This window comes from Vidua macroura, chromosome 3, assembly GCF_024509145.1.
Source record: "Vidua macroura isolate BioBank_ID:100142 chromosome 3, ASM2450914v1, whole genome shotgun sequence".
Taxonomy (NCBI): domain Eukaryota; kingdom Metazoa; phylum Chordata; class Aves; order Passeriformes; family Viduidae; genus Vidua; species Vidua macroura.
In genome coordinates this window covers 100,863,319-100,889,899 of record NC_071573.1, presented here as the reverse complement: position 1 = coordinate 100,889,899, position 26,581 = coordinate 100,863,319, and the positions used below count along the sequence as shown (strand labels likewise).

At 36.6% G+C, this 26,581-nt stretch overlaps 1 protein-coding gene across 3 annotated transcripts in view; it reads left to right on the top strand.

Moving 5' to 3' along the window:
* Window positions 1-26,581, top strand: part of ROCK2 (Rho associated coiled-coil containing protein kinase 2) — a 104,419-nt gene that overhangs the window by 45,205 nt on the left and 32,633 nt on the right. For all 3 annotated transcript variants that reach the window (XM_053972192.1, XM_053972193.1, XM_053972195.1), the window contains exons 3-9: window positions 5,905-6,005; window positions 12,137-12,274; window positions 14,820-15,080; window positions 20,706-20,850; window positions 23,231-23,369; window positions 25,012-25,103; window positions 25,922-26,081. In XM_053972192.1, the coding sequence (XP_053828167.1) occupies window positions 5,905-6,005; window positions 12,137-12,274; window positions 14,820-15,080; window positions 20,706-20,850; window positions 23,231-23,369; window positions 25,012-25,103; window positions 25,922-26,081 (1,036 nt within the window). The remainder of the gene's footprint in view (window positions 1-5,904; window positions 6,006-12,136; window positions 12,275-14,819; window positions 15,081-20,705; window positions 20,851-23,230; window positions 23,370-25,011; window positions 25,104-25,921; window positions 26,082-26,581) is intronic.

Sequence of the window (26,581 nt, the reverse complement as noted above, 5' to 3'; positions counted from 1 at the left end):
TGTGCTCTTTTCCATCTATGTAAGAGAATATACTTTTCATGGTCCCCTTTTATTTCTCTGAGGGAGGAAGCATTGCCCTATCTGGAGCTGTGCTTTCTAGTTCCTCCTGATTCTGCAAGGTCTCCAGCAGCTTCTTCTTCTTCATACACCTTTGACCACACACCAGATCACCCCTAATTACTTTAGTCTGTTGTGCTTTCTGTTTGGTTTTGTTCAGCTGTGGGTTTGCAGCACTTCCTGGCTGTACTTCAGTTTAACTTCTGGCTGGACTTCTGCCTAGGGCAGCAACTTTTGACTTAATGTACTCCGTAGCAGCACTCATTGACTGACTGTGTCTGATCTGTGGGATAAAATTGCAATCCCTTGCAATTTTATTCATCATATATACGTTCCCCAGAACTGCTTGATACACATTTTTTTTTTAAGATAAAATAACCTGCATATGAACTTTTATTTTTTTTTTTACCTTAAAAGGTAGAAAAGTTTGGATTTTCCTTCCTCCCTCCCTCCAGTACCCTTTACTGTCCTAGACAGGTATTTTTTCCATTTTCACAGGCATTTGCAACCTTCAGGCACGTTCTTTCTGCCAGCTGTCAGTGACTGATCCAAACACTCTGCCCTTTCAGAAGGTGAAACTTGATTTGTTTAAAAGTTCTAGCGCCATTTTCAAAGAGTAAATCAAAAGCTGTCTTTAAAGACTCTTTGTATCTGGTCCTTCCTGTGTTAACAAAGATAACTGAGTCATAGGTGATGGTATTCTCATATTTTAGGACTTTTACTTAAATGTCACAATATTTCTGTAAGATTCCATTGCATCCTGGGGCTGGGGAGTCCATCTAATGCCTTCCTTTAAACATAACATTTTTCTTCTGGGTTTTGTGCTGTTGCAAATTCATGAGACGTGTGCATACAGATACCAAAACTTTCAAACTCATCTGTGTGAAATCTGAAAATTCAGACCGCTATAAGAAGGCTGCTATTGGAAAGGACTCCTGCTCCCTGAATTAAATCATGTTATATGATATGTGAACTAAATCTTATGATCCAGTATGTTGCAATTATGATGTGGCTTCAGGGTTAATCTAAGCTTGCCTTCTTGCACCCCAGTTTTTTGTTTCAGGTTAGTTCCATGCATTGATTATCTGTTCCATATCCATACGATTTTATGCCAAAATAGACAACCATCTGTGTTAGTGATGCCTTCGCAACATTTGCATCCCTATGTGGTATTATTATTAACTGAGATTATTACATTTTAAAGGAGTTAGGAGGAGTGACCTCATTGCTCTCTAAAGAGGGGGAAAGTGGAGAGGGAAGTGCTGAGCTCTGCTTCCTGGGATGCAGTGACAGGACATATGGGAATGGTCCAAAGCTGCACTAGGGGAGATTCAGACAAGACATCATGAAGCATTTCTTTACTGTGAGGGTGGTCAGACACTGGAACAGTCTTCCTTGAGAGACAAGCAATGTCCCAATCTTGTCAGTGTTTAAGAGTCATTTGACAACCTTTAACCCTTGGTCAGCCCTGAAACAGTCGAACAATTGCAGTGGTGGTCGCTGTGGGTGCCTTTGAACTGAAAGGGCTGTTTGAAATAGTCTATTCTATTCTATCTTTTAGCAAAGCAAGTAGGATTTCTCAATTTTCAACATGTCACAGGGATGATAAAACTAGTAACTCCTCAGCTGGTTGTTTCATATATTTTTTGGGTTTTCCATTGCTTGTTTGCATTATTTAATGCTTGAAGAGTTTCACTGGAGCTGTAGTAACTTTGTTTATAGTTTCTACCTCTACAGAAGTATTCCTGTGAGTTTCTCCTCAGATACTGAGCTGCATAAAACTACACACTGCTTTTTCAATGTGTTTAGATCCCTGCTCATTTCACATATTTGAAAACACTGGAACATGTCAGAAACATTTAAAATAAACTCATGTCATTCCCATGTCTAATGAGATGTAACATTATATTCAAACATGTAACTGCACATTCTCTGTCACTTGAAGTTTGCTGATATTCACTGCTGCTTTCTGTGAATTTGTATTTATCTTCCTTGTCTAGTGCCAGGCCTTGTGATCTGCAGTTCCAAACGCAGCATTCCCTTTGCAATCTGCAAAATTAGTTAATAATATTAACAAAAATAATAAACTTGGTGTGGATGAAGCACTGTTGCTTTCCTGTGCTTTTGGTCTAAGCTTTCATGATTCTGTATGGAAACAAAATCACAGTCCCCTCAACTCCTCTTCCTGTTGACACACTGAATTACTTTGGTCTTATTAGTACACTGAATGTAGCAGATTGGTTTACTTTTGGAGATTTTAATTGCCTCTGTCCTTACAACTTTACTAGCAGACCATTCCCTCATTGTAACATTAATCTCTCCTTTTCCCTGTCACATCCAGTCTTTTCCTCAGAAGAAACTTACAGTTGTGTTTTTGTGTTCCACCGCTTAGGAACGATCTCTGGAGGTCAGCTGGTCCAAGTCAAAGTCAAGCCAGTTTTGATGTTATATCAGATTGTTCAGGTCTTGTGCAGTTGAATTTTGAGAATTTCCAAAGATTGAGTTTTTCAGCTCCACTTGACAGTCTGCGCCTTTCCCCAGTTCTTACTATTCTTTTCCTACAAAACAAAAGAGTCTGGTGACTCTTGTCCTTTCACTTGTACCCCTTAGAAGTAAAACCTCATTTCAACTTCTGTTGAGACCAACCATTTATCCATCCCTAACCTGAACAATTCCAGTTCTCTCAGCTTCTCTTGAGCATCATGTGAGCATCTTGGTGGTCTTCCATGAAGCTAGGGAATGTTTAGTATTTTTTGTGCACTGAGGACCCCAAAGTTAGTAATAATATTCCACATATGGTTTCTCAAATGACAGGTAAGGGAAGAAATCTACTTCCATCAACCTACGTGCAGTTACCAGCACGTACTTGCACAGTCAGTGCGAAGGTTGGCTCCTCATTCCTGTCTGCTTGGCTTGTTTTCCACCAGGGCTGTCAGGTCCTCTTTCTCATGGTGCCTTCTAGCTGGTGAGTGCATCCTATTCTGTTCTGTGGTGCTGTTCCATCCCAGCTACAGGACTCTGCACTTGCTGTTGAGCTGTGAACTTCCTGTCAACTCGTTACTCACGCTGTCTGGGTCACTCATAGAAGCCACCCTACCCTCCAGTGTGTCAGCTTTGAACTTAAAACCACTGACTGTGACTCCAGCAGCTTTTCCACTTGCCTGGTGATTCCTCCGTGCAGTCCATGTCAGCATGGACTTTGGCTATAAAGATACTTTGAGATGGTGTGTTGGAAGTCATGCTACAGTCAATGAAATGTACTGCTTTCTCTTTGTCCATCAAGACAGACATGTCATTATTGAATGAAATCAGGTTAGTCAAACACACTTTGTCCTTTCTAGATCCATTCTGGCTGTTCTTATCCTTCCACGGTGCATCACGTGCTTGGAAGTGGATTCCTGAAGGATTTTTCTCCATTATCGTCTTGGGCAGTGTGGTCAGGCTGCTGTTCCATCCTGTAGCCTCCTTGTTGTCCCTTTAGAATATGGATGTGGCATTTGTGCTTTACCAGTCATCACCTTCCCAAGTTGCCATGATCTTCCAAAGGTGATAGAGAACAACCTGATAATGGTCTTGACTGGTATTTTCAGCACACCTAGATGCATCCTGTATTGTCTCAAGACCTGGTATATGCCAAGTTTGCTTTACTGGAGCTAGGAGGCCTCTGAGCAGGGCTTGAGAGTGAAGTGAAGCAAAAAAGGCATAGACTGCCTTGATCTTCTCCATGTCCCTGGTACTAGATCACCTCCCTCACTGAGAGCAGTGGGATCATATTTGCCTCAGTCTTTCTTTTATGGCCAATGTATTTATAGAGTGTCTTGTATCCCTTCATAATCCAGGCTAGTTTCAGTTCCAGCTGAGCTTGGCTTTCCTAATTCTATCTATTCTGGTTTAAGAGGTTCCTGCTGGGCAACCCAACTCAGCTTCCATGTTCCAAACCTTTACCTTTTGTGGTGAGTTGAGGCAGAGGTTGCCCATTTAGACAGACTGGCTCCTTGCCATTCCTGCTCGATTTCTAACTAGAACAGCTCGATAGCTAACTAGAACAGACTGTTCTTGTGCTATGAACATGTCATCTTTGAAGATCAGCCCACTCCTCTGCCCTTCACAGCAGCTTTTCACAGGATCCTGCCAGTGAGTTTTCCAAACGAGCCATAGTGTGTTCTCCTGAAGTCCAAGGTCTGCTATTTTCCTTCTTCAGGTCTGTTCTAGTCTTAAATTCCACTATCTTACCATTGCTTCTGCCCACAGACTTTGTCTTCCTGAATCAGTTCATTCTTGTCTGTGAGTAATAAATCAGAGTGCCTCCTTGTCCATTTCTGTTGTACTCCTAGTTAGACATAAGGGTCCCTGCTACTGAAATCCCTGTGTTGTGTTGTATGACACACACAGATACTGATACGATCCATAACTGAAAAACACGTATCACTTCTTATGGCTAAGCCTTGTACTTTAACACCTTTTGATTTCAGAGGACTCTGTGCAGAAGGAGAGTTCTGTCTGGTGTCAGTTAGGTGCTTGTTTTGAGGATTGTTAGGACTCAGTAAAATGCCTTATTGGCTTATTGCTTGTTTGGAAGAAAAGAAGTGTTCCTGATGGTCAGGCATCTCTTGGATTCCTTGTAACCTGCCAAGTTGCTCTTCATGAATATGTAGGAATGGTTAAGCTATTTACTAGATGTTCTTATCATTAACTCCCTTAGACCATGTCATCTTTAATGTCATACTGGATTAACTGTATTTCTGATCCTTTTCTCCCCTGTATTCAGATCTGAGATCCTCTTTAATGCCTTTCTAGGGATAAAATTCCATGGTATTTTACCCTAAATAGGGATCTTGCAGTATAAACCTCTACCCCTCTCTGAATATAAGCATCCACAGCTTTTCATACAATTTCATGCTCTTCCCTGGTAGAGTTCTTACTCCAGCCACCTGTTTTGCTTTGTTTTGTTCTTCCTCTAAGTGTGTGTAGGAGCTTGTCATGCCTCAGATTACCTCCAGTATTATGGATTCCATTATCTTTTGTCCTCGTTAAAAGAATAGATTTTAAAAATGCATTTAGCTGGAAATGCATTCATAGCATGGTTCATTTACAAGAGTCTAGGACCTTGTATGTTTTTAGAACTTGTCAGAGATCAGAATTTCACTGTTTTCCCTTTTACAGATTCTCACAACTGCCAATACTGACAGACAGTGCTTATGTGCAGAATGCTGAACAGAGCATTGTAGACATCATTTTAAGAAGTGTAAAACTACACGTGTGAACACCCTAAAAGCACTCTGAGATGGCCAGCTGTTACATACACATATGTAAACTTGAATCAGTTTTGTATGGAATGGGTGAGTGGATGTGCCAGATCTTTGTGTGATCTGCAGTTGTACATGAAGGTTACCGAGCCACATTCCTTGCCATGTGAGAGCTGTTGAACCCTCCAGGTGTGTAGGAGCAGGTTGCACCTGCAGTACTTTTTGTGTACCACATACTCCACCTTGGCATTATCAGTGAAGTGTCAGTGGAACCTGGGAGTGCAGCAGGGTAGCAAGGAATGGTTGAAAATTCCAGATAGGCATCTCTGGCTCTCTTCATTACCAGAGTCTTATTATTAGAGGTGTGAAATGAGAGTCAGCAAAATAAGAAAGATATTTCAGTTGTTACAGCTAAAGGTAGATGGTTAATGCTTTCCAGAGAATAATGAAAGGGAATATTAATAGTGACTACAGATTTCAAGAATTACCAAGAAGGCTCTAAACATATGAATAAAAATAACTTTGTTTTACTCTAATGAATAGCTAAAATTGTATTCTCTTAATGAATGCATTATCACAACTTCTGTTTGATTTGTTTTAGATGAGAAGATTGTGGAAAAAATTCGAGCTTTACAAATGAAAGCTGAAGACTATGATGTTGTTAAGGTGATTGGAAGAGGGGCTTTTGGAGAAGTGCAGCTGGTAAGAATGTAATGATTTTATGTTTAGACAGATTAACAGCTTTAGCTAAAATCTTCCTCAGTCTTCACGTTTTATATTTAAAAATTCTTCTTAAAAAGAGTAAGTGTAATTTTCATTGTGTTGAGAGATTGTTTCTGTGCATAGTAAACAGTAAATCTGAGTTTAAAATATGATGGATAGGAAGGGAAGAACTCAGGAATGTTTTCTATCCTTTGATCAAAATCAAAAAGGCAGTTCATGGCAATTCTAAATCTTTTTGGCCACAAGTATTACTGTATAATAATGTCTGAAACCTTCTACAAAAGAGCAGGTGAACACTGCAACAAAAGATTTTTGGTTTGTTCTTATAATTGTGATGCTTGCATTGTATTTTAAGTGACATGACTCACAGAATTTTTAAAAGATTCTTTCCATAATATTGTCCCCTTGATATTGCATGCAATATAATATCTAAAGTATGAATGGGATTACTTTTAAAATTTCTATTGCAGAGAAATTCTGTTATTTAAAAAAGGTAAACTACAAAAAGTAACTTGGTGTATCACATATAGTCTGATTTTCATTTAATTTTGATTTTTCCAGGACTTCCAAGTCCTACTGTCTGATAGGTGGCACAAAAATGTGAACATATGTATGAGATGGATTGGTATGTCAGTTTTGAAATAAGCATTGGATGTAAGTGCCAGATAGAATCTAGAATGCAAACATTAGGGACAAGTTACCATGAGGTAACAGATAACTCTGCACCAGCTGATCCATGGTGATTTTCTGGGTGAGCATTTTTAGAGGAAGAGAGATATGAAACAAGTCAATGGAAAGGGGAGCAAGTAATTTGCTGCAATTGAATCTTGTTATCTTACTACCACAGGGTAACAAAAATTATCCTTTTGCTTGTACTTGTTAAACTGGAAATGGCATTTTGCTACTCTCTGGTAATTTTGCATTAGGAAGCTGGGAAAATCATATTGTCTTGTAATCTATAACCATTTTGGCAGATACAAAGATGTGTTGGAGTTTTGTTGAGGAATGTGGTAAGATCTAAGCTGTGAAGGGCTTATAGGAGACACTGTGTATAATGGCAATAAATTTATGATGCATTTATAAAATTCTTTGTAATTTCCATATTAATGTTGCTGAAATTTGTTGAAACTGGTAAAAAATCCTCTGACTAGCCTAATGTTATTTGCATGAATCATAGATAATTTGCAAATTTAGATGTGATTAGTATGGCAGATAGCAATATCTAATCAGCAATTTTTATTCATATTTTTTAGAACCACTTCATCTAAGTCTAGTAACATAAGAATGTAGCACCCTCTTCCCTTTCTTTCTATCTGGGTCATTTACACTATGTTTTTTGTCCAGAAGAGTGAGTGAACTATGGAGTGGAATATTTCCAAAAATTCTCATTTTCTAGCAAGACTTTAAAGAATTATTATGTATTTTTATATCCTTGTATGATTTTATATCTTTGTAGGCAAGAAATTAAAAACAAAACCAAAACCTTCAGCAGAACCTTACTTTCTTGTGAAGAGGCTGTTGCAGGGTGCTTGTAAGAAAGCAGTATACTCCATGTCTTTTCAATGACGGTCATATCAAATGGTTTATTTTAAAGTCTTCTATTAGACACTTGTATCTTTACATTAATCCACATGGAGCAGTGAATAGAGACACTCCTTACGCACTGGCATGTGATGTCAGTGAAAAATCAAGTTGTAAAAAGCAGAGTTCCTTGTCCATTTGTTGAGGGGGTAGGAGATGAAAAAGTGCAAGTCCCAATAACAGAAGTCATGTGCCATTTTTAGATGTCACACTCATATTTCCTGGAAGCATCCAAGAGAACTATATTTTTGATGTGCTTCAAAAATGAAAATAGATTGTTTTCATATGTGTATTTCTTAAGAACAGAAGGGCTTTTCTAAATTATTTTTATTTTCTTTTTAACATTTAATTTCCAATAGAACGTCATGATTTGTTCTGGAAACTCTTTATCTTAATCCACCACGTCATACACAATTTAAATTTTTAAGCAGAGATGATTTTTCATAGTGTACATACTGCAGTTAGGCACTTAGAAGGATCTGAAGACAAATTTTATTTTTCATTTGCCTGACCATTAAAATGTAATGACAAAATGCCTAGTAACCTGGTGATACAATGATGGGGTTTGGGTTGTGTTGTTGTCATGGTGTTTTTTTTTTTTTTTTTAATCTTTAATAAGCCCTTCAAAAAAAGCAAGAAGACTTCCGTGTCTTCATATAGAGCTCTTCTGTACTTCATGTCAATTTAAAAGAACACTTTTTCTGCAGAGTAAAAATACAAGCAGAAATCATAATGTTATGCAGTCTTACAGCTGAAAAGCAGTGGGCTAATAAGTACAGCTGCAGATCTGAGCTAATATTAGCTGCTGATGTGGACATAAATACATCAATTTTTTGCCTCACAAGGTATGGTACAAGTTTAAACTATTGAGCTAAGCTCTATCTATTTCTACTCCATTCAAAATGTTGACACCACTGTTGCAGATGATGGCTTTGCAGTAATGAAAATATTTTGCAATACTTTCTGTGATCAAAATAGAAATTTGCTTCAGTGGGGATTAAATACAGAAAGAACCATAAATAGAACATGATTAAGTACGTGAGTTAATTAATGAATGTTGTGTTATCAGTATGTGTTGTTGTGCATAGGAAATGTAGCACAAATATTTATTATATATTTCTAATGATTATATTAGAATGCTCATTTTTTGGCATGTAATGTTTGCAGCATAAAATAGTCAGCTCGTTCATTTAATTTTGTTTTCCCTTAGTCTTCTGCTGCAGTATAAAATTTTTTTGGTAAAGAACTGATGTGAAGCAATCAGCTTCCCAGATTCTGTCAAGAAAGTGAAATACATTCTCTACTGTTGTGTCTTACAGCTAGATTTTTTTAAAGGCTTGATTTTTCCTCTTCCTCTCCCCTCCAAAAATTTTTAAAAATAGTCCAATAAAGAGAGATCAGATGACTCTGGTCTGAGTATCTGACTGTGGTGGAGAAACAATTTCCTTATAAATCCAGAAGTATTAAACTCTACACTTGTGCTCTGGTCTCTGGATTTGCTGGGTCTGTAGTGATGGGGAAAGCTAAGAAAATGATTGCCAGCTGCCAGATCGCTTTTCTCTTACGCAGTGCCGTGAATAAAAGTGACTGGTGTCTAGGGCAGAGAGAAAAATTGAATTATGCTGCTCAATATGTTACTTCTGGTTTATGCAGAAACAATTATTTATGAAAGCACATCCTGAGTTCCTCTTGTTTGTTTTCACTTGTGGAAAATTATCTTGATTTGAAATTGAAACTTATCCTCAGTTCCATCTCCAAGGTCTAACCATGAAGGACTGTAATGTTGCAGTGACACAGCAGACTGACCTGCTCATGTACTGGAAGAGAAAATTAAAGCAAAGTTAACAGTTCCTTGTGTTTGGGTGCTACAGGATGGTCTGGGTGACAGTCTTTACCGTCTTATTTCTTAGTGTTGCAAAGCAGTGATTGTCATGGCCTGCGTAAACAGATGCTGGTTTATTTTACTTCATTAAGTGCTTTGTTTATTAGGTTTAATTCCTCATCCACTGCTGATGTACAGTTCTGTAGTAAAGCAGATAAAACAGTCATGTTTTATTACCTGAAAATTTGTCAGAACATGAACTTTGATACACTATCTGTAGTCATTTCTTATGGCTTTATTGAGTATTCTAGGATACCTGTAATTACTTCAAGCTATAGAGTTAATTTCAAAACTCCACTCTAGGATCGTAATTTTTTTCAAAACCATAAAAGAGACGGTATCATTACCAATACTGTGTACTAAATCTGATCACTTCAAATGGATGTGTTATTTTCTTTCCCTACAGATTGTCTTCCTGTGTGAATGCTGGGGAAATTATGGAGGCATTTTGTTTATTGAAAGTATTAGATTCTTGAAGCAGAGTAATTTCTTTTTTCTTAATGCATTTTCATGAGTTAAACAAAGCCATGTTACTCAGTGCTAATGGCATGAAGGGATTTTCCTACCTATTTTGAGAGTTACTCTGGTGAGCTGCAGTTTAAATTTGGCAGTTCATTTTAACAGTTGGAAGAAATTGAAACGTGACAGTTAAATACTGAATAATCTGCTGTATGAGCTAATATCTGTATGTACAAATATAGCTCTGAGTAAAGAGCACAGTGACTAGCAGCTCAAAAGGCTGTCTCCAGGGGCCATGGTGCTGATAGCAGGAGGAATGCCAGTGGTAGGTCTGCTCACCTGCAAGGAGTGCCAAGACATACTTAGTCTCTGGCTGTGCCAGCGTACTTGTTATTGCTTTGCTTTGGTACAGAGAAAGAGCCCATCTTGAAATTTTCTCAAGAAATCATTTAGCCAGTAACCTATTGGCACTATTTAGATAGGTATACAGACTGATTTTGGGCCCCCCACCCCTCTTTACTTTGTTTTTACTTTATATGAGCTTCCTTCAGACTGATTGCAAGATTTTTTTTTAACCCAAGTCATGGGAGACAGTTGTTTTTCTAAATGCAGGCAGCTACTCTAACTGCACCTAGTGACTTTAGGAATTGTAAACTGCTAAATACATTGCAGAGCTTCCGTGTGAAGTTTCACGGAAAATGCATCTTCAATTGAAAAATATATTTTTGAGGTTTCTGGTCTTTGTGTTTCTTCTGGTTTTGGGCAGGATTACAAATGCTCTACTTAGGGGAGTATAGTTCATGGTGTACCACCAAGGCTTTGTAAATTATCCCATGTGGGATTAGTAAGTGGGAAGAAGTTAATTTTCAAAATACTGTTTTAGGACACCTTCACTAGTTGAATAATTAATGGCCTAAAATACTCATAGAGTTGTTAATGCACATGGATACCATGTTTCTGTTCTGGTGTTAGTTGGAGGTTTTTTGATCTAATTGTAGAGAAGGTTGTTTGTTAGTGTTAAACTATGCAAGATACTAATAATAAAACTTTGCACATATATCTTGAAGACAAAAAGTCCCAATTTCAAGAACAGCAACTCCTTAAATAATCCTCTTTTTGTTTATGTTCTTCCTTTTTCCAAGATTACTCCTTCCACCTGATGCTTCTTCTGTTCCTTCAGCAATATTAAATTTTGCAGCTCCTCAGGAGCAGGAGACTGATGCTCCCAGATCTGTAGACCAAAGAGGTGCCTCTGAAGCTTTGCTATGCAGGTGTCATGGACCTGCATCTACAGCTGTTCAGAAAAACCTATTAAACATTCTTTCATGAACATAATTAAACTCAGATATTGTGCAAAACTAAGAGGTTAGGAGATCTGCTTTATTTACTAGATGTGAGAGGTTTTAAATGCACCAGAAAATCATAACTTCAGTTTCTGGTGCATTTCACAATTTTCATGAATCACTGTCACAAACTAGTCCACTGGATTTTTTATTTTAACAGGAAAAAAATAGGCAGAAACTTAAGGTCCTGATGACTCAAACTTCTTATAGCTGAATACTTCTCACCTTGTTTCTTTAAGAAACACTCAAGAATGTTAAAAACATGTTCCTTTAATAGTTTTTTCATAAAGTAGCATGTCTCATGATTACTTAGCTGAGTAACAACTGCAATGTGCAATTTAAGGATTTGGTTTCATGTCCAAATTCAGATGAAGTTTTCAAAAATGTTTTCAGATTTTGTAATAAAAGCTTTAATTCCAGTTTTCCAACAAGATTTATTGTATTAATTTTGCATAATTTAAAGTGAATTCAAGAGCTGTTTAGGAAAATAAATGGAAGCAATCATGTTTTGGTGTAAAATAAAAATTGGCAGAGGCTCAAGCAGACTGCTTGCCCAGTTTCTAACATGGATGAATTCAACAGCTGACAGTGTTCAGAATAAGAAAATAAAAGCAGACTTAGACTTTATTTCCTGCTATGGTGGGTATTTTGAGCAGCTGTTAAACTTTTCTTTTTAGGTTTGGAAGTTCTCAAATCCTCATTGTGTAGAAAATTGGGTGTTTGAAGACCTGGAGGCATCACATCACAGAAAGCAGTTTGCACGTAGCAGAAACATACTATGCTGGTACTCAGGTTTTTAAGAAGGCATTTTAAAAAGGTTGATTCTCTTCTTTCTCAACCAACAGGTTCGCCATAAAATGACACAGAAGGTTTATGCAATGAAGCTCCTTAGTAAATTTGAAATGATCAAGAGATCAGATTCAGCCTTTTTCTGGGAAGAAAGAGATATCATGGCCTTTGCCAACAGCCCGTGGGTGGTTCAGGTAAGGAAGATGTGTAAAAGTAAAATAATAACAACAACAACAATATTAATGATGCTGAGGCCATAAATACTTCCCAGTCTTGAGCTGGTTGTGAATTTACATTGAAACTCAAATCAAGATTTAGTTTCAGATTTTTACTTCTAAAGAATACATTTTTACAGCAATTTCACTAAGTTTTATATATTTGGCTGTGCTAAAAAGTAGATTAATTTGCGTTTTAATTACTACAAATGCATCATAAAACAGAATTGAATAGATTTTTGAAATGCCTACATAATTATTTGGAATAATAGGGAAGTTATCTTTCCAACTGTGAAAAATTATGTATAGGAATGTAGAAACAAATGTGATTGGTATTTCCAGTCTTTCCTCATGATACAGTCAGTTGATCACAGGCAATTGGTATTAAGAGTGCTTTAAATAGTCGCTGTCTTTTCAGCTGCAGTTTGATATATGGATGAGTGTGCAGTCCTGGTCTCCTGCAAGACAGGGGCTGTAGCAGTGGTTTCCTTGAAACCATCTTCTTGTAGTGGTCAGCACGCGGCATGCCCAAGGAACAGAGAGTTGATTTCTTCATCTGGTCTTGGACACCGTCACTTGCAGCTGTCTTGTGACATGTGTCATCAAGATGCTGTAATGTGAATTATGCCTTTGGGGACAATCATTACTGATTATTGCCATTTGTTGTAACTGGTAAATTGCACCAGTTAACAAAAGGAGTAGTGAAAACGTGTGCTTAGAGAAATCGTTAGTCCTTAATTTTAAAAAATAATTAATTTAAATGCTCTGCTATATATTGCTATGCTTCTGTATATTTGATAAGACTGACTTTAGGCTTTCCATGTATTTTTAATAGCATTTTACCTCAGTTGTACAAACATGTTTTGGTCTTTGAGCATGTTTTGTGCTCTTGCCTGTATTCAGCAGAAATATTTAAACAAACAGATGATTTTTTTTATTTAGTTCTTTGTTCTAGTAACAGTAATTGTCAGGAACTATTTTTCACATGCAGTTGAAAGTAATGCGAAATGCATGGCGTGGATTTTCAAAGGAAACCTTCACAAGCAGGATATAAATGTGTGTCTGCATTTGTAAATAGCAAATGAACTAAAGTGTAGTTGCAATTGTGCCTTCTATGATTACGTGTCTTAGTGTGATATAGTTAGGTGATGTGATCCAGTGGGGTAGGACATTGAGCTGGTTTGAAGAAAACGTAGGTCCTGTTCTGATCTAGAAACTGGGACAGATCACACTGCTTCTCTCTGTCTAGTTTTTAATGTGAAAAATAAATGAAACAAGAGCCCTAGATAGTTCTAATTTTTTAATGAAATCCCTTGAGGGCAATAACAAAAGTGCTGTATAAAGACATAGTGCTGTTATCTATTATTATTTTAATATCTCTACATGTGACAAAATTGAGATTATCTTGAATTTTCATTTGGATTTTAATGACCCGATACATTATTGTACTATATATTGCATATATTATCCATTTGTGCAAACAAATACAGTGCAGCATATATGTTTTAAAATCTATATTTCTAATCTAGGTCTTCTGTCACTAGTTATACAAGTAATTTTAATCTGAAGGCCAAATCTCCATAATAACATACCTGCCTTTCACGGTTCCTCATCCTCCACAGTCTCCCTAATTCTGACTTCATCCTTTCCACATATCCTATTTTTCAATTGCCTTTTAATTTTGCGTGTAATTGAAAGATGTGAATGCTTTTAGTTTTTAAAGTAAGGCAGTATTCCCTGAGAAATAAGGTGAGACTTTCAGGGACTTTCACAACAGTCACTGAACATTTGATAGTAATGCTTTTTGCTGGACTGGGCTATTTTCAGACCTGGTGATCACCGAGTGGAATCTCTAAAACTTCAGCACTCTAGGTCTGAAATGCATTTTAAAGAAACTGAATTTACTTTCACTTTCATGCCAGTAGGAAACATACTGACTGCCACTTATACCAGATCAGTATTTTATTGTTAAGGACAATTTCTTTGAATTGTGTTTGTTTTCTTCAGGAACATTTTGGTTTTATTTCTTATTTCAATATGTGTTGATTTAGGACAAAGTCAGCAGTGACTTTGCAAACAAGTTCAGAGATATGGAATTTATAATCTAGAAAATTTGGAAACAGTATAAGATGCTGCTCAGTGTTGAGCTATTTTCAAATCAGAACATACTGCTCCCTGTTGCAGATTTGATACTTTGCATTTTGACTCAGTAATACTTCTTAATGCCAAGAAACATGGAGAGAGAGAGAGAGATACAGATAGACAGATAGATAGATAGATGCCTGTAGTATTAAAATAATCAGGAAATATTTTTTTACTTTCTCAAAAATTATGAGGGAGTTCTGAAGTTCAGTAAACTTCAAGGTACTCTCATAATTAATAGAAAAATGTATTTTTTATGCATATTAAAAGTAATCTTGAAAACGTATTCTCAGGTTCAATGAAACTTCAAGAAAAACAGCTTTATTCTTTTCCCTAGCTGTCTGAAAAGTAATTGCATTTTTTTCCTTTTTTAACATTGCAGCTATTTTGTGCCTTTCAAGATGACAAATATTTGTACATGGTAATGGAATACATGCCAGGTGGAGATCTTGTAAACCTTATGAGCAATTACGATGTGCCTGAGAAATGGGCCAAGTTCTACACAGCTGAAGTTGTTCTTGCTCTTGATGCAATTCACTCCATGGGCTTGATACACAGAGATGTGAAGCCTGACAATATGCTTTTAGATAAGTATGGGCATCTGAAGCTGGCAGATTTTGGCACTTGCATGAAAATGGATGAAGTAAGTATGCAGCTGAACAATTAACCATCTATTAAACTGTAATTCTAACTTACATCTATATCTAAGGTTATTTTCTTATGAAGTATAATACCCAAATGAATATTCATCTAATGATCTACTTGGTTGGAAAGCTGATTCTTGTTTCCTATTTTTAAATATAAGAGTATTTTAAATAGTGTAACCTTTTCTGTTATAAACTGTTCTCTCACACGGAAGAAGGATGTAAACTTAACTCTCTGCTATTTTTGAAAGCATATGCATTTATGAATTTCCAAGGTACATTTTTTTTGCCAAATGTTTGAAAAGCTCACAAGATAACTCTTAGTTTTAACATTAATAATCTTGGAACAGTTAATAAGCTGACATTTTTTTGTAAATTGAATTATTTTATAGGCAAGATACATTCCGTGTGTGTTTTTCTTTTATGTAATTGTTCTCATAGCATCCTCTAGTGGTCATTCAAATGAGGTCACAGTACAACAGCAGTGGTATGTGATATATTGATCAAAATCTGTTAGTTATTTGTCAGGATGCCAAGATGTCAATTAAAATCATTGAACTGTCCAGATTTAGCCATGTATAGCCAAATACAGTTTTCTAATGAGTTTCTATAAGAATATTTTTAACAGGGTACTTTATATTATTAAAAAAACTTGAAAATAAAACGACCTTTGTAGTTTGCACTCTTAGAATCTTGCCTGACAGACAGTGTTATGCTGTAATTTACAGAATATACTTTTCCTATGAAAAACTGTAAGATTATAACATATACCAAAAAAACCTGTATATGAATGTGCATTATGATTTACCTGATCTTTGAAAGTTTTCTGTAGTAGTGTTGGCAAGGGTGATCCTTTTAAGCTTACTTGCTTTTATGTTTTGGGGTTTTTTTCTGTATTGTTTAGGCAGTGCTTGATATAATTTCTGCTATCTACTTAATTTGCATTTGCATCATTAATTTAATGTCTCTTCAGCAGTATCCAGAAGTACTGTGTCTGTTTAGGGTGGGGTTTTTTCGCATGACAATATATTAATTTCATCATTGTCCAGCTGCAGCTTTTTATTGCAGTTCAGTCTTTTCAGGTTTGTTGATGTTGTAGTTGTTAGTCTAAAGGCAGAGTTAGTATTTACCTCCATTTTGTTGATTTATTTTCCTGTATTTTAGAGGACAGCATTTACTTTAATTGAAAAAATCAAAAGTAGTACTTGGTCTCATTAATATTTGTTTTGAATCAGTAGATTGTAATGTCTTAAGGGAATCTGTTGCTCATTGGAAGGGACAACAAAAAAAGCATCAAAAAAACTCACAATATATAGCTACCAAAAAAAAGGTGATCCTCTGTGCTGTTTGAGGGACTCCAGAAATGGTGGACCGACACCTTTTACTTTTTTTTTTCATTTTTGCTGCTATTGTTAAAAGAATGGACTACTAAAATGCAGATGATGGGACTGTAAATGTGACAAATGCATCCGTGTTTCTCATAAAGTTACAGTGAGTTCCACTTAGATGGGGCATCATCAGTGGACCAGTGATATCCTAGAGAAGTTAATTTTTTAAAGGATTACATTTTAAGTTCTTTCTGTTTCTCACACTCAGTGGAATGGCAAAAATTTTTTCTACAGGAAGCTTTAGAAGTTGAGAGGTTCTGGATTGTCTCCAAATCTCATGCTACTTCTTACAAAACATGAACACATCCCAGCTGTGTAAATATAATATTGGTGTTGGCAGACTGATTTGTAAAAAAATATATGCTTACCCAATATTTATTTATTTTTTGTATTTGGATCTCTTTTAGCAGTTGTGAGCATTAGCATCTTCCTTATGCTCTTGAGAGCCCAGGAAAATTTTAGTGCAATTTGTTGAGGGATTTTTCTGACCTTTGCTGTGGAATTGTGTTCAGTGTTTGATTGTCAGTCAGGCCAGGCCAGAGCAGACACTTGCAGCAGAGTTTCTCCTTAAAAGAGTTGCTAAGTGTTTTAGTGATCTTTCCCAGCATAAAAGAAACTGTTCTGTTTTTGTAACTCAGTTGTGATATTTGGAGGTTTGTGGCGTTGTTTTTCATTGTTTGTCTTGTTTTTTTTAAAATTAGTTGTCTAACTGAGTGAGTATTTCTGTTGTTGAATAAAGAATGGCGTTAGACTCAAAAATTCAGTAGGAATCGTGGTTCTCTTTTTTGGTATTTAGGTATATTACGTAGACCAGGGCAGGGTTCACCAGTCTGTCTAATCCTCAGGTGTTGTGTAAGAAACTAAACAGCAGCTGGCTTTTGTGGGTATTGCAGGGCCAGGAGCTCCCAGTGTTGCCATCAACAGCACTGTCCTGTGCTGACTGAGCTTTCAGCAGAGCACGAGTTCAGAGAGTATCTGTTGAAAAAGATGTGACCAAAAGAAGGGATTGTTGAGATTGCCACTTGGGATTGTTGCCTTAGCCCAGGCAGTTCAGCTGAAAGAAGCCGTGTTTTCCTCTTTTTGGAACTCAGCTTCTTTCTCATTGAAGCTTGTCCAGTGGGGAGGACTCTGCTGGATCATTCCTGCCTCAGTGCATTGTCTGCTGTTAACACCTGATGTGTGCAGTCCTCATGTTTCCACACAAACACCCTCCAGCTCTTGTTTATTGGAAGGAACTTCCTGAGGGAGTGAAAGCCTGATTGTCAGCCTTGGTTCAAGACATCAAGTCCTTCAGGTTTGATGGAGATCCTCCTGAAGATGAAACCTGAATTGCTTTGTCTTCAGCAATATAATAATGCTGAATGATGCTGGGAAACACAAAAGCCTCACCTCCAAGTTGCCAGGAGCTGAGAGAACATTGCTGTCTCCTGGACAGCCTATTTTTTAAGATTGTGCACTGTAATCTCTCACATAGCTGAAGGTCCACCATGATCTTTTGAGGTGATGAGAAAAGTTTAATGTATAACAGTGGCCTGAGACTCCTGACAGGAAGCTTTGCATGGCAACTGTTATAGAAGTATGCTACTCAGGCATGGAGGCTTAGTGTTTGAAACACAGGAGTAACACATTGCCTGGAGAAAACAGCACCATTTGAGTCTCTTCAGAATGCAGGGACTGCCAAGGTGCTCTGTATTGGACAGAGAGCATGTTCCTGTTTACTCTACTTTGATGCTAGAGATCACAGTCTGACTGTGCTTTAAAGGTACCCAGTACTTAAAAATACATACAGAACACCCAAGTTCTTTGAAAGAAGTGTGTGAATGAGCAGAACAGAAATTGGCAATTTCATATTCAGGTGATAATGGGCCAACCTCCTGAGGGACCTGGTAGAATGCCCGTTTTGTGATGCAGTCCCACAGGCTGCTAGATAATCTCTTATCAGCTCCTTTTCCTGTGACTGGTTGAGTCAGATGATCTTTCAGGTCCCTTCCAAGCCAGGCTGTTCTGTGATCTGTAAATGCTTTTCTAGGTTAGTTCCTGAGACAGAAGGTAGAGAGTTTTATGGGGTGTAAGTAGAACCAGCTTCATGTGGGTCAGAGAGCTATGGCCTGTTGAGCCTGGTGTTAGCATGCAAAGGCTTCTTTTACTGTAGAAGTTTTTGTTTTGTTTTACTGTTCAATTCTTTGTCATCTTGTATGAAAACTTGAAGTATTACTACATGGAGTTCTTTAACATCTGTAACATTTTTGAAAATACTTTCCTTGTCGCTGCATAGCAGCCATCAGACTTGTGTAGGTCTGGCTGGGTTCTGGCGCAGCCTTTACTTTGTTTGTTTAAGACCTCAGAAAATATCAACATGTGTAACATATTACAAAGTATTTTTGCTTTGGTGTATTAGGTATAGAGGGATGGGAAATAGGATGTTATTAAGTGCTTAGGTGCCAAGGGGGAGAGGCTGTGACTGAAGCTGCAGACTTCAGAGAGAACTCTATCAGAACTATTTTGGTGACTTTGTTTTTAAAGAATCTCCTTACCCAGGAAGGGATTCAAGTGGTTTCTACCAGACTTGACTGAGCAAAAATTCAGAATTTCCCCTGTTGTAATTGTGTGTTTGGATAAGGAAGATATAGACACACAGCAGTGTTGGAGCCTCATTAAGTTGCCACAATCCTACTGGATGAGCAGAACCACATAACCCTAGAGCAATTCCTCCTGTGCTCAAAGCAAAGAGAGGTTTAAGCTTCAGAGAAGTTAATGCAGGTTAGTGCACAGAGTGCTGTGACAAGCAGGATATTCAAACAGTGGTTCCTTGCCATGTGCTAGATCCATTTTCAAATGCTCTCAACTTTAGATTCCTGGAGTCTTTGAGCTTTAGTTTATTTTGCAGTGTTAAAATGTGTTTGCCTGTATTTTTCTTTGTCTAATGAATGCAATAGGTCTTCTGCAAAGAGCTAACTTCATTTTCTTACCCCAGTATGAATAAGCTATGTGCTATCTCATCCAGTATAGAATGCAAAATGAAGTTTGCCTGCTCTTCATTCTGGAACTGAGAAGTTAAAATTTCTTTAGGTTTCAGTTTTAGCTTGGAGTCATAGAAGACAGGCATTTGCCAGAAGGACATTTGAAATATGCCGTAGGTCTTTATAGTATAGAGTCATCCCTTTAATTTTTGTCAGCTGGTTAATGACTTTCTGGATTCTGTTTTAGTACAGAAATAAAAGCTTTTCATACTTCATGTTGTATATGACAAAGAATATTATAATGTGTTGTCTAAATTTTGTGTATCAGTACAATTCCAAAATCGAATGGTTCTCTTATTTTCTTTAAATATGTATTTTGAACTTAGTTGTTGCTACTAATATTGTGTATTAATATTCAAATTTAATACATATTGCCATTCATGCTGATGGCAAAATGCATGAAAAACCTTTCTAAAATGGTTTAGATAAAACTTCAGATTAGGAAACAGAATAAGAGATAAGTGTATTTTTGGTAGTTCTCTAACTTCATCCAGGATTTCATTTCATTCATCCATCTGGTCTCAGGAGTGAATTTAGTGAATTTCTTTAAAGGAAACAAGACTTACAATTCTGAATCAAAATGATGGCAGAGCTGATTGATGCTTCTGCGTCACTCAGTCCATACATTTTTAGTTTCTCAGTGTGAAGCATAGTATGAGGAATCATTTCATTGATACAATTGTGGTAATATGTTAATTAAAAAAAAAGCTTTGCTATTCATTAAAAATAGCTTCTCCTTTTATTCTTCTTTCTATATATAAACAAAAACAAGTATGTATAAAAATTTACCTATAATTTGATTTATTGGCTGAATTAGACAAAATTGTTAGGTATCTGCTTTGTAGGGCCTAGAGTTCATAGCTTGTCGAAACTATTCTAAAATTTGTCCCTGAATTCAATGAGAAAAGGAGCAGTCTGATATGCTGTGTACCTTCAGATTAAAACCATTGGTAAAAATAATAAAATTGGTGTGTTTTGAGAAGATAAAGTGAAGAGAAATCACTATGGAGTAGGCAGGGATAAGCACATTACCAAGAAATGTCGTTTCAATCCATAGTGCTTCTTGAATTATAATTAGTCTTTAAAACACACTCCTGAAACCAAGTATTTTAGGCTATATTTTTTATGATTTTCTGTCCTACTAACAGAGGAGTTGGTTAAAGAGGTGCTCAGAAGCCCCTTGAGCTGAGCTGTTTGTGTTGTTGCTGTTGCCCAGACAGGAATGGTGCGCTGCGACACAGCCGTGGGGACTCCCGACTACATCTCGCCCGAAGTCCTGAAATCGCAGGGGGGTGATGGGTACTATGGACGGGAATGTGACTGGTGGTCTGTAGGGGTTTTCCTTTTTGAGATGTTAGTTGGTAAGTAATGATTTCTTCTGCTAATGAGACTATCATTGAGTCTTCCCTGTGCCTTTAGCTGCACTTTGCTGCATGGAGGCTGCTCGTACCTCACTGACAGCTTCTGACTTCTGGCTGTGCTGTGGCTCATTGCTGTTCTCTTTGCTCTCTGTCACTCTCGTCCTGTGACAGCTGTTTGCGTGCTTGCTCAGTGATTAGTTCCTCAACTCGATTCAGCTTAAAACTAATTCTTAGAATAGTTTGAACTGGGGTCAGCTACCTCACCACATTTGTGCCACCTCAGGCAGGATTGAGTTTGCAGGGACACAAGAGGTGAGAGGAAAGGCAAGGGCAGGCCTGCTCTTTACTTTTCTCCTCCTTTTCCACAGCACATCAGTGTCTTCTGTTAGGTCAAAGTGCGGGTATGGCTCAATACTTTTTTTTTTTTGCTTGAGTCAGGATTTTCTAGTAAAATACACTGGACTGCTATGGCAACAAACATAGAATATAATCTGTTCAGGAGATGAGTCATCTGCATCTTAAAATATAGTGAGGATCAATATGATAGTCTGGTAACAAAATACTGATTATGGACAGATGGAATTGAGCATACAGTTATTAAAAATCAGCATTTTCTGGGAATATTGCAGATTTGATGTTTCTAGTACGCTGAGACAGGAAATACACTTAAACATGATGCTATTACTACTTCTAGTAGTAATTCTTTCAGAATGACATCATTTTGACTTTAAGAATGTGTGGTTTATAGTTAATAGTCTCTTATGAACAATTTTAGCAGTAAATAAAATTATTCCATTCTTAAAATATTGGACATAGCTGTCCAGAATATTTCCTCAGCATTTCAAAGCCTCTTTTTCACCCCCACTTGTATCTAGGAGGAAAATATTACTTCATTTCTCCATATCCCACATATTGGTAGAAAGTATCTATTTTAATCTGTGCTTATGCTCAGATTCAGGCTGTGGTCTTCTAAAACTTTGCACTTCAAAGGAAGCACAGAAACGGTTCTATTATTCTGGTGATAAAACCGCAGAATTAATGAAAATGCTAATTTTATTACGAAAATGAAAATTTTATTGTGTGCTTAACTAAACCGTAAAATGTTGGTCACAAGATGAATCCTAACTTTAGTTCAGTGACTTAAGATAGTTTTGAGGTGTGGCCAAAATTAAAGCTGTTTCCAAGACAGAAGAGGATTGAGAAGAGGAAGGTTGGGAAAGAGAGAGGCAACAGCAAATATCAGTGATTTCCACCTGCAATGCACTGGTATGGCAACCTAATAAATTTGCTAAAAGTCTAGAAGTTAAGTTCAAGCTGGTGTATACTAATTTCTTATTTTGCTATAAAATGACAGAAAGAGACAAAAGTTAGGTTTGTTCTTTCAAAAGCAGAATGGTTGTTGTCCATTGGTTTGTTTGTACATTTTTTCATGTTCTTGGCTTTTGAAATGCTCAGTTCCTCGTTGGAAGGCTGCAGCCTGTGGTGCCAGGTGATTCCTGCCTGCACGCAGCACACCAGAACCGAGGAAAGAGCCTGGCTCACGTGACTGTTCACCTTCTCTATTAAACCTATGGATTAGTTGGGAGAGAGGATCCCTGTGAAAGTTGCAGCTTCTTGATTACAGACCCAAACCATTTGTATGTTAAGAATGTTGCCAGTTAATTTGATTGTCAGTTGTCTTTATCACAGCCTATTCTTTTCACTTGCCCCAGTTTTACCTTTCTTAAGTCTAATTCCTTTCAAATATCTTTTAACTACAGCCTAGGCTGGAAACCTCTGGATGAGAAAAGTCTTATTATTTTAAAAGCCACCTGCCATGGGCACTCAAGCTGATGTAATTTGTCAGTCAACAAGATTTATTAATATGGGTTTAACAGTGTGGTAACACACTGGAAGGCTTTTGCTCAGAGCTGACATGCCTTAGGGAACATAGACCTGTGTGCCTCTGAAATGGTATTCAGAGAGCTTTGGTGAATTCCTTCTAACAAATGTGCATGAACAAGTCTTAAATGAGTTTGGTCCATTTTACCCTTGAAATGTTTAAAGATTGATTAATATGGGTGTCGGCCATTATGTAAATTAGAAAATATATTGAGAGCTTTAAGGCAGAACAAAAGATGTAATTCACCAGGCAAAATTTTGATAGGGATAGACAGGATGGAAAATGGTGTAGTTTGTAACACAGACATTATAGGGAAGGAATATTTTTAGTAGTATACATTATTTGTACACTGCATGTCCAATTTTTTTTTGTTTTTCTTAATAAAAGACTCTTCTAGGTAAACTGCTTGTAGACTTTTCATTATCTCTTCTGTCTTATTCAACTCACATAACTTAAACATGATGTAAAATCACAGCCAGTTTACTATTTTATTTTCAGGCGATACTCCTTTTTATGCAGACTCACTAGTAGGAACATACAGTAAAATTATGGATCATAAGAACTCATTGCATTTCCCTGATGATGTGGAAATCTCTAAGCATGCAAAGAACCTTATCTGTGCCTTTTTAACTGATAGGTAAGTGCACATACTATTCTGGCACTGGTTTTTATTTTGGATGGTACATTGTAAAAAATAATTCCTTCTCCTACTTCTTCTGATCTCTGTTCAAATCTCTTCTGCCAAACCTCCTGTTCTCTAGTTTTCCTTTTGAGGTGTTTTTTCCAGGTATTGTATTTTATTTCTATGAGCAGTTGTTACAACTCTTGTTAACACCATAGTTTGTGCTGGACAAATCCTTCCAATCGCAGTAACACACTTGTAACGCTGAAAGTAATTCGTAACCTCAGAGGCAATGACAAAATTGTTTTGCTCAGTGTCTATGTGGCTGTTACTTAAAAAAAAGTGGAAGGAAATACGTATCTGAAAGTAAGCATGTATTTACTGATTTTTTTTTTCATTTGCTTTGTTGCATTAATTGGTAAATATAGCTAACAAACCTTCAAGGTCATTGTTTTGGCTACAAAAAAAAAATCCTAGAAGTTTCCCTTAATGGACCTAATCCACTTACTGAAATTAAGCTGTGTAAGCTTGTTCTTGACCTGAGCAATTACATTTTGTTTACTTTCAGAAAGCAGAGATAATCTTCAATTTCACTGATTTAAAAGAACAGTGTAGGTCCACAGTTAACTCTGGATCGATGATGCCTTCTTATGCTTTCCTGTGGTCACCTGAACTTGGCTGGAGCAGGGCATCCTGCCGCTATAGGAGGAGGAATTAGGAAAACAAAATGCCTTATAATGGGTTTTACATTTGAAGAGAGATTGTTTGCTCTACTGAGCAAGCCTGTGGTTGGTCAGGAAGGATGTGCTTTATTTAACAGCATTTTTCACCCTTAGTACCTGAAGGGTAGAGAGAAAATATGATTAGAATTTATTAGTGTAAATGTAGTAAGGTGGACTTCTACTACGTGTGTCCCTCTTCCTGTTTATATTTAACACAGGGCTCGAGCAATTTATTTGAAACAGATGCTGCGTGATCACTGCTGAAGCACTTAAAGAAGGACTAAACATCGACCCTGTGATTTATGGCTTCTTTTCCATGCATTGTTTTTATGTCCTGTTCTTGTACGTAGTTTCGAGACTCCTCTGTTCAAACTAAAAGTTTCTTGTTGCACTTAAGATCTACTTCGTGGCAAATATCAGCAAGAGACGTGTCAGGGTTAGTTGTGGGGCAGAGGATGGAATTCTTAGAATATTTATTTTAGTCCAGCTTTGAATAACTGTTCTGTGCAGCAAGTCAGACCTTCCTTCACTTGCGTCTTATGGTCTGTCATGTGGTTTGGCAGACACAAAAGTTCTGCAGTTTTATTTCCCCCAAGGGTGTTGAGTTTTTGTTTGTGTTTTTAGTTTTTTCTTAGTTTTTGCCTCAGTGCTTGCTTTCTTGCTTTACTCCCCACGTGGCAGATTCCAGATTCTGGATGTTTTAGCAGTCACAGGGAGAGTGCATGCTAAGAATCAGTAAATTTTATATAAGGAACTACAGATTAGTGGTTGGTGGTTTTTAAATTTTGTTTTTGTTTGACCATTAATGTGGTTAACACAGACAATCTTTACAGAAAGTTTCATTGCTGCTTATGAACAAGTCAGAATTTAAAAAAAAAAAAAAAAACAAAAGCAGCTATTTTTCCTAATGTGACTCCGGATTAATGGCTGTTTAGGGATGTGCGACTTGGGAGAAATGGAGTTGAAGAAATAAAGCATCACCCTTTCTTCAGAAGTGATCAGTGGAACTGGGACAACATTCGAGAGAGTAAGTAAATCAGGTTAAAAGTTCTCTTTTATTCAGTATTTACAATAGTAGAAATTAAAATAAACTTACAGTTTTTTATACAGACTTTGTATAAACAAAGTCATTTCTGTCTATCAAGAATCTTGCTCAAACATTCATATTTATCACTTGTAGTATAAAACCTTATATGAGGAAGGGTTAATACATATGCATTTTTCCTACTGGAATTATTTCACCTTTATCATGTTTTTAATGTAGATGTTTCAATTTTAAACAATGGAATTGGATGGTTCAGAATTTTATCTGAAAGGAATGTATGTTAGCTTCTGTTTCTCTGGTTTTTTTGTTCTTTTGAGGTGGGTTTTTTTGTTTTCTTTCATTTTTCTTTTAATCTTCTGATAGTTAAGACAGTAGTTTGACAGTGATCTTGTCAGTTTTACTGCTTTTCATGTGAGGTATTGAGAACCTGATAGCTTTAGGTAAAAAAGCAAAGTATGTCAGTTCTCATAAGGTTGTCATATCTTATAAAGTTATATATTTACTAAGAAGTTTTAAAATTATTATTGTATTTAAAGTTATATTCTCAAGTGTGATTACCTGAACAAGTATGTCTTGCATACTAGATGGTCTATGCATTAGGCAACAAATACAAAAATTGATTGCTCTAGAAAAAATGGTTCATAATAATATTTCCAGATTTGCTGTCTGGTTAATACATATTTAATTCCAAGTTATTTAAGGACATCTTATAATACAGTCTTCTAACACTAGAGAGATACCTGTATATAGCAAGTGGCTGAATCTTGGAGTGAAATGCATCTTTTTTCCCCTTTTTATAGCTGCTGCTCCTGTTGTTCCTGAGCTTAGCAGTGATATAGATAGCAGTAATTTTGATGACATTGAGGACGACAAGGGAGACGTGGAAACCTTTCCAATCCCCAAAGCCTTCGTGGGAAACCAACTGCCTTTCATAGGATTTACCTATTACAGAGACAATTTGTATGTGATAATTTAATATGCATTTTTAAAAACATACCTGCACAATTTTTCTTATATTCTTTCATTTTTTTCACTCTAAATACATAACATATTCCTTGCATTATATTAATTTATGTCCAAATGTAAAGATACAAAATGCAAGTTTGAGTAAAATAATTGGTTAAACTTTCAATTATTCCAATAACTCTGATTAAGCAGAGTGCACAAAATTATACAATATCTTAAAAAATCAATTAGGGTGAAAATTCTGATAGATTTGTAATTTTTTTTCTAAAATGGCTTTTTATTAGTTATTTTAGAAGAAAGCTTACACAGCATAATAACTTTCTAGAATTCATCTTGAATAATCAAGAAATAATTGTATTAATTAAAAAATTACAAGCTGCTGTAGTTTTTGAAACATTCTGTTAAGGAACAGTTCAAATCAGAAAGATGCACTAACACCAAAATGAACAAGCTTCATTCTGAGAACAGCATAGGACAAATTGAGATTTGAGAGA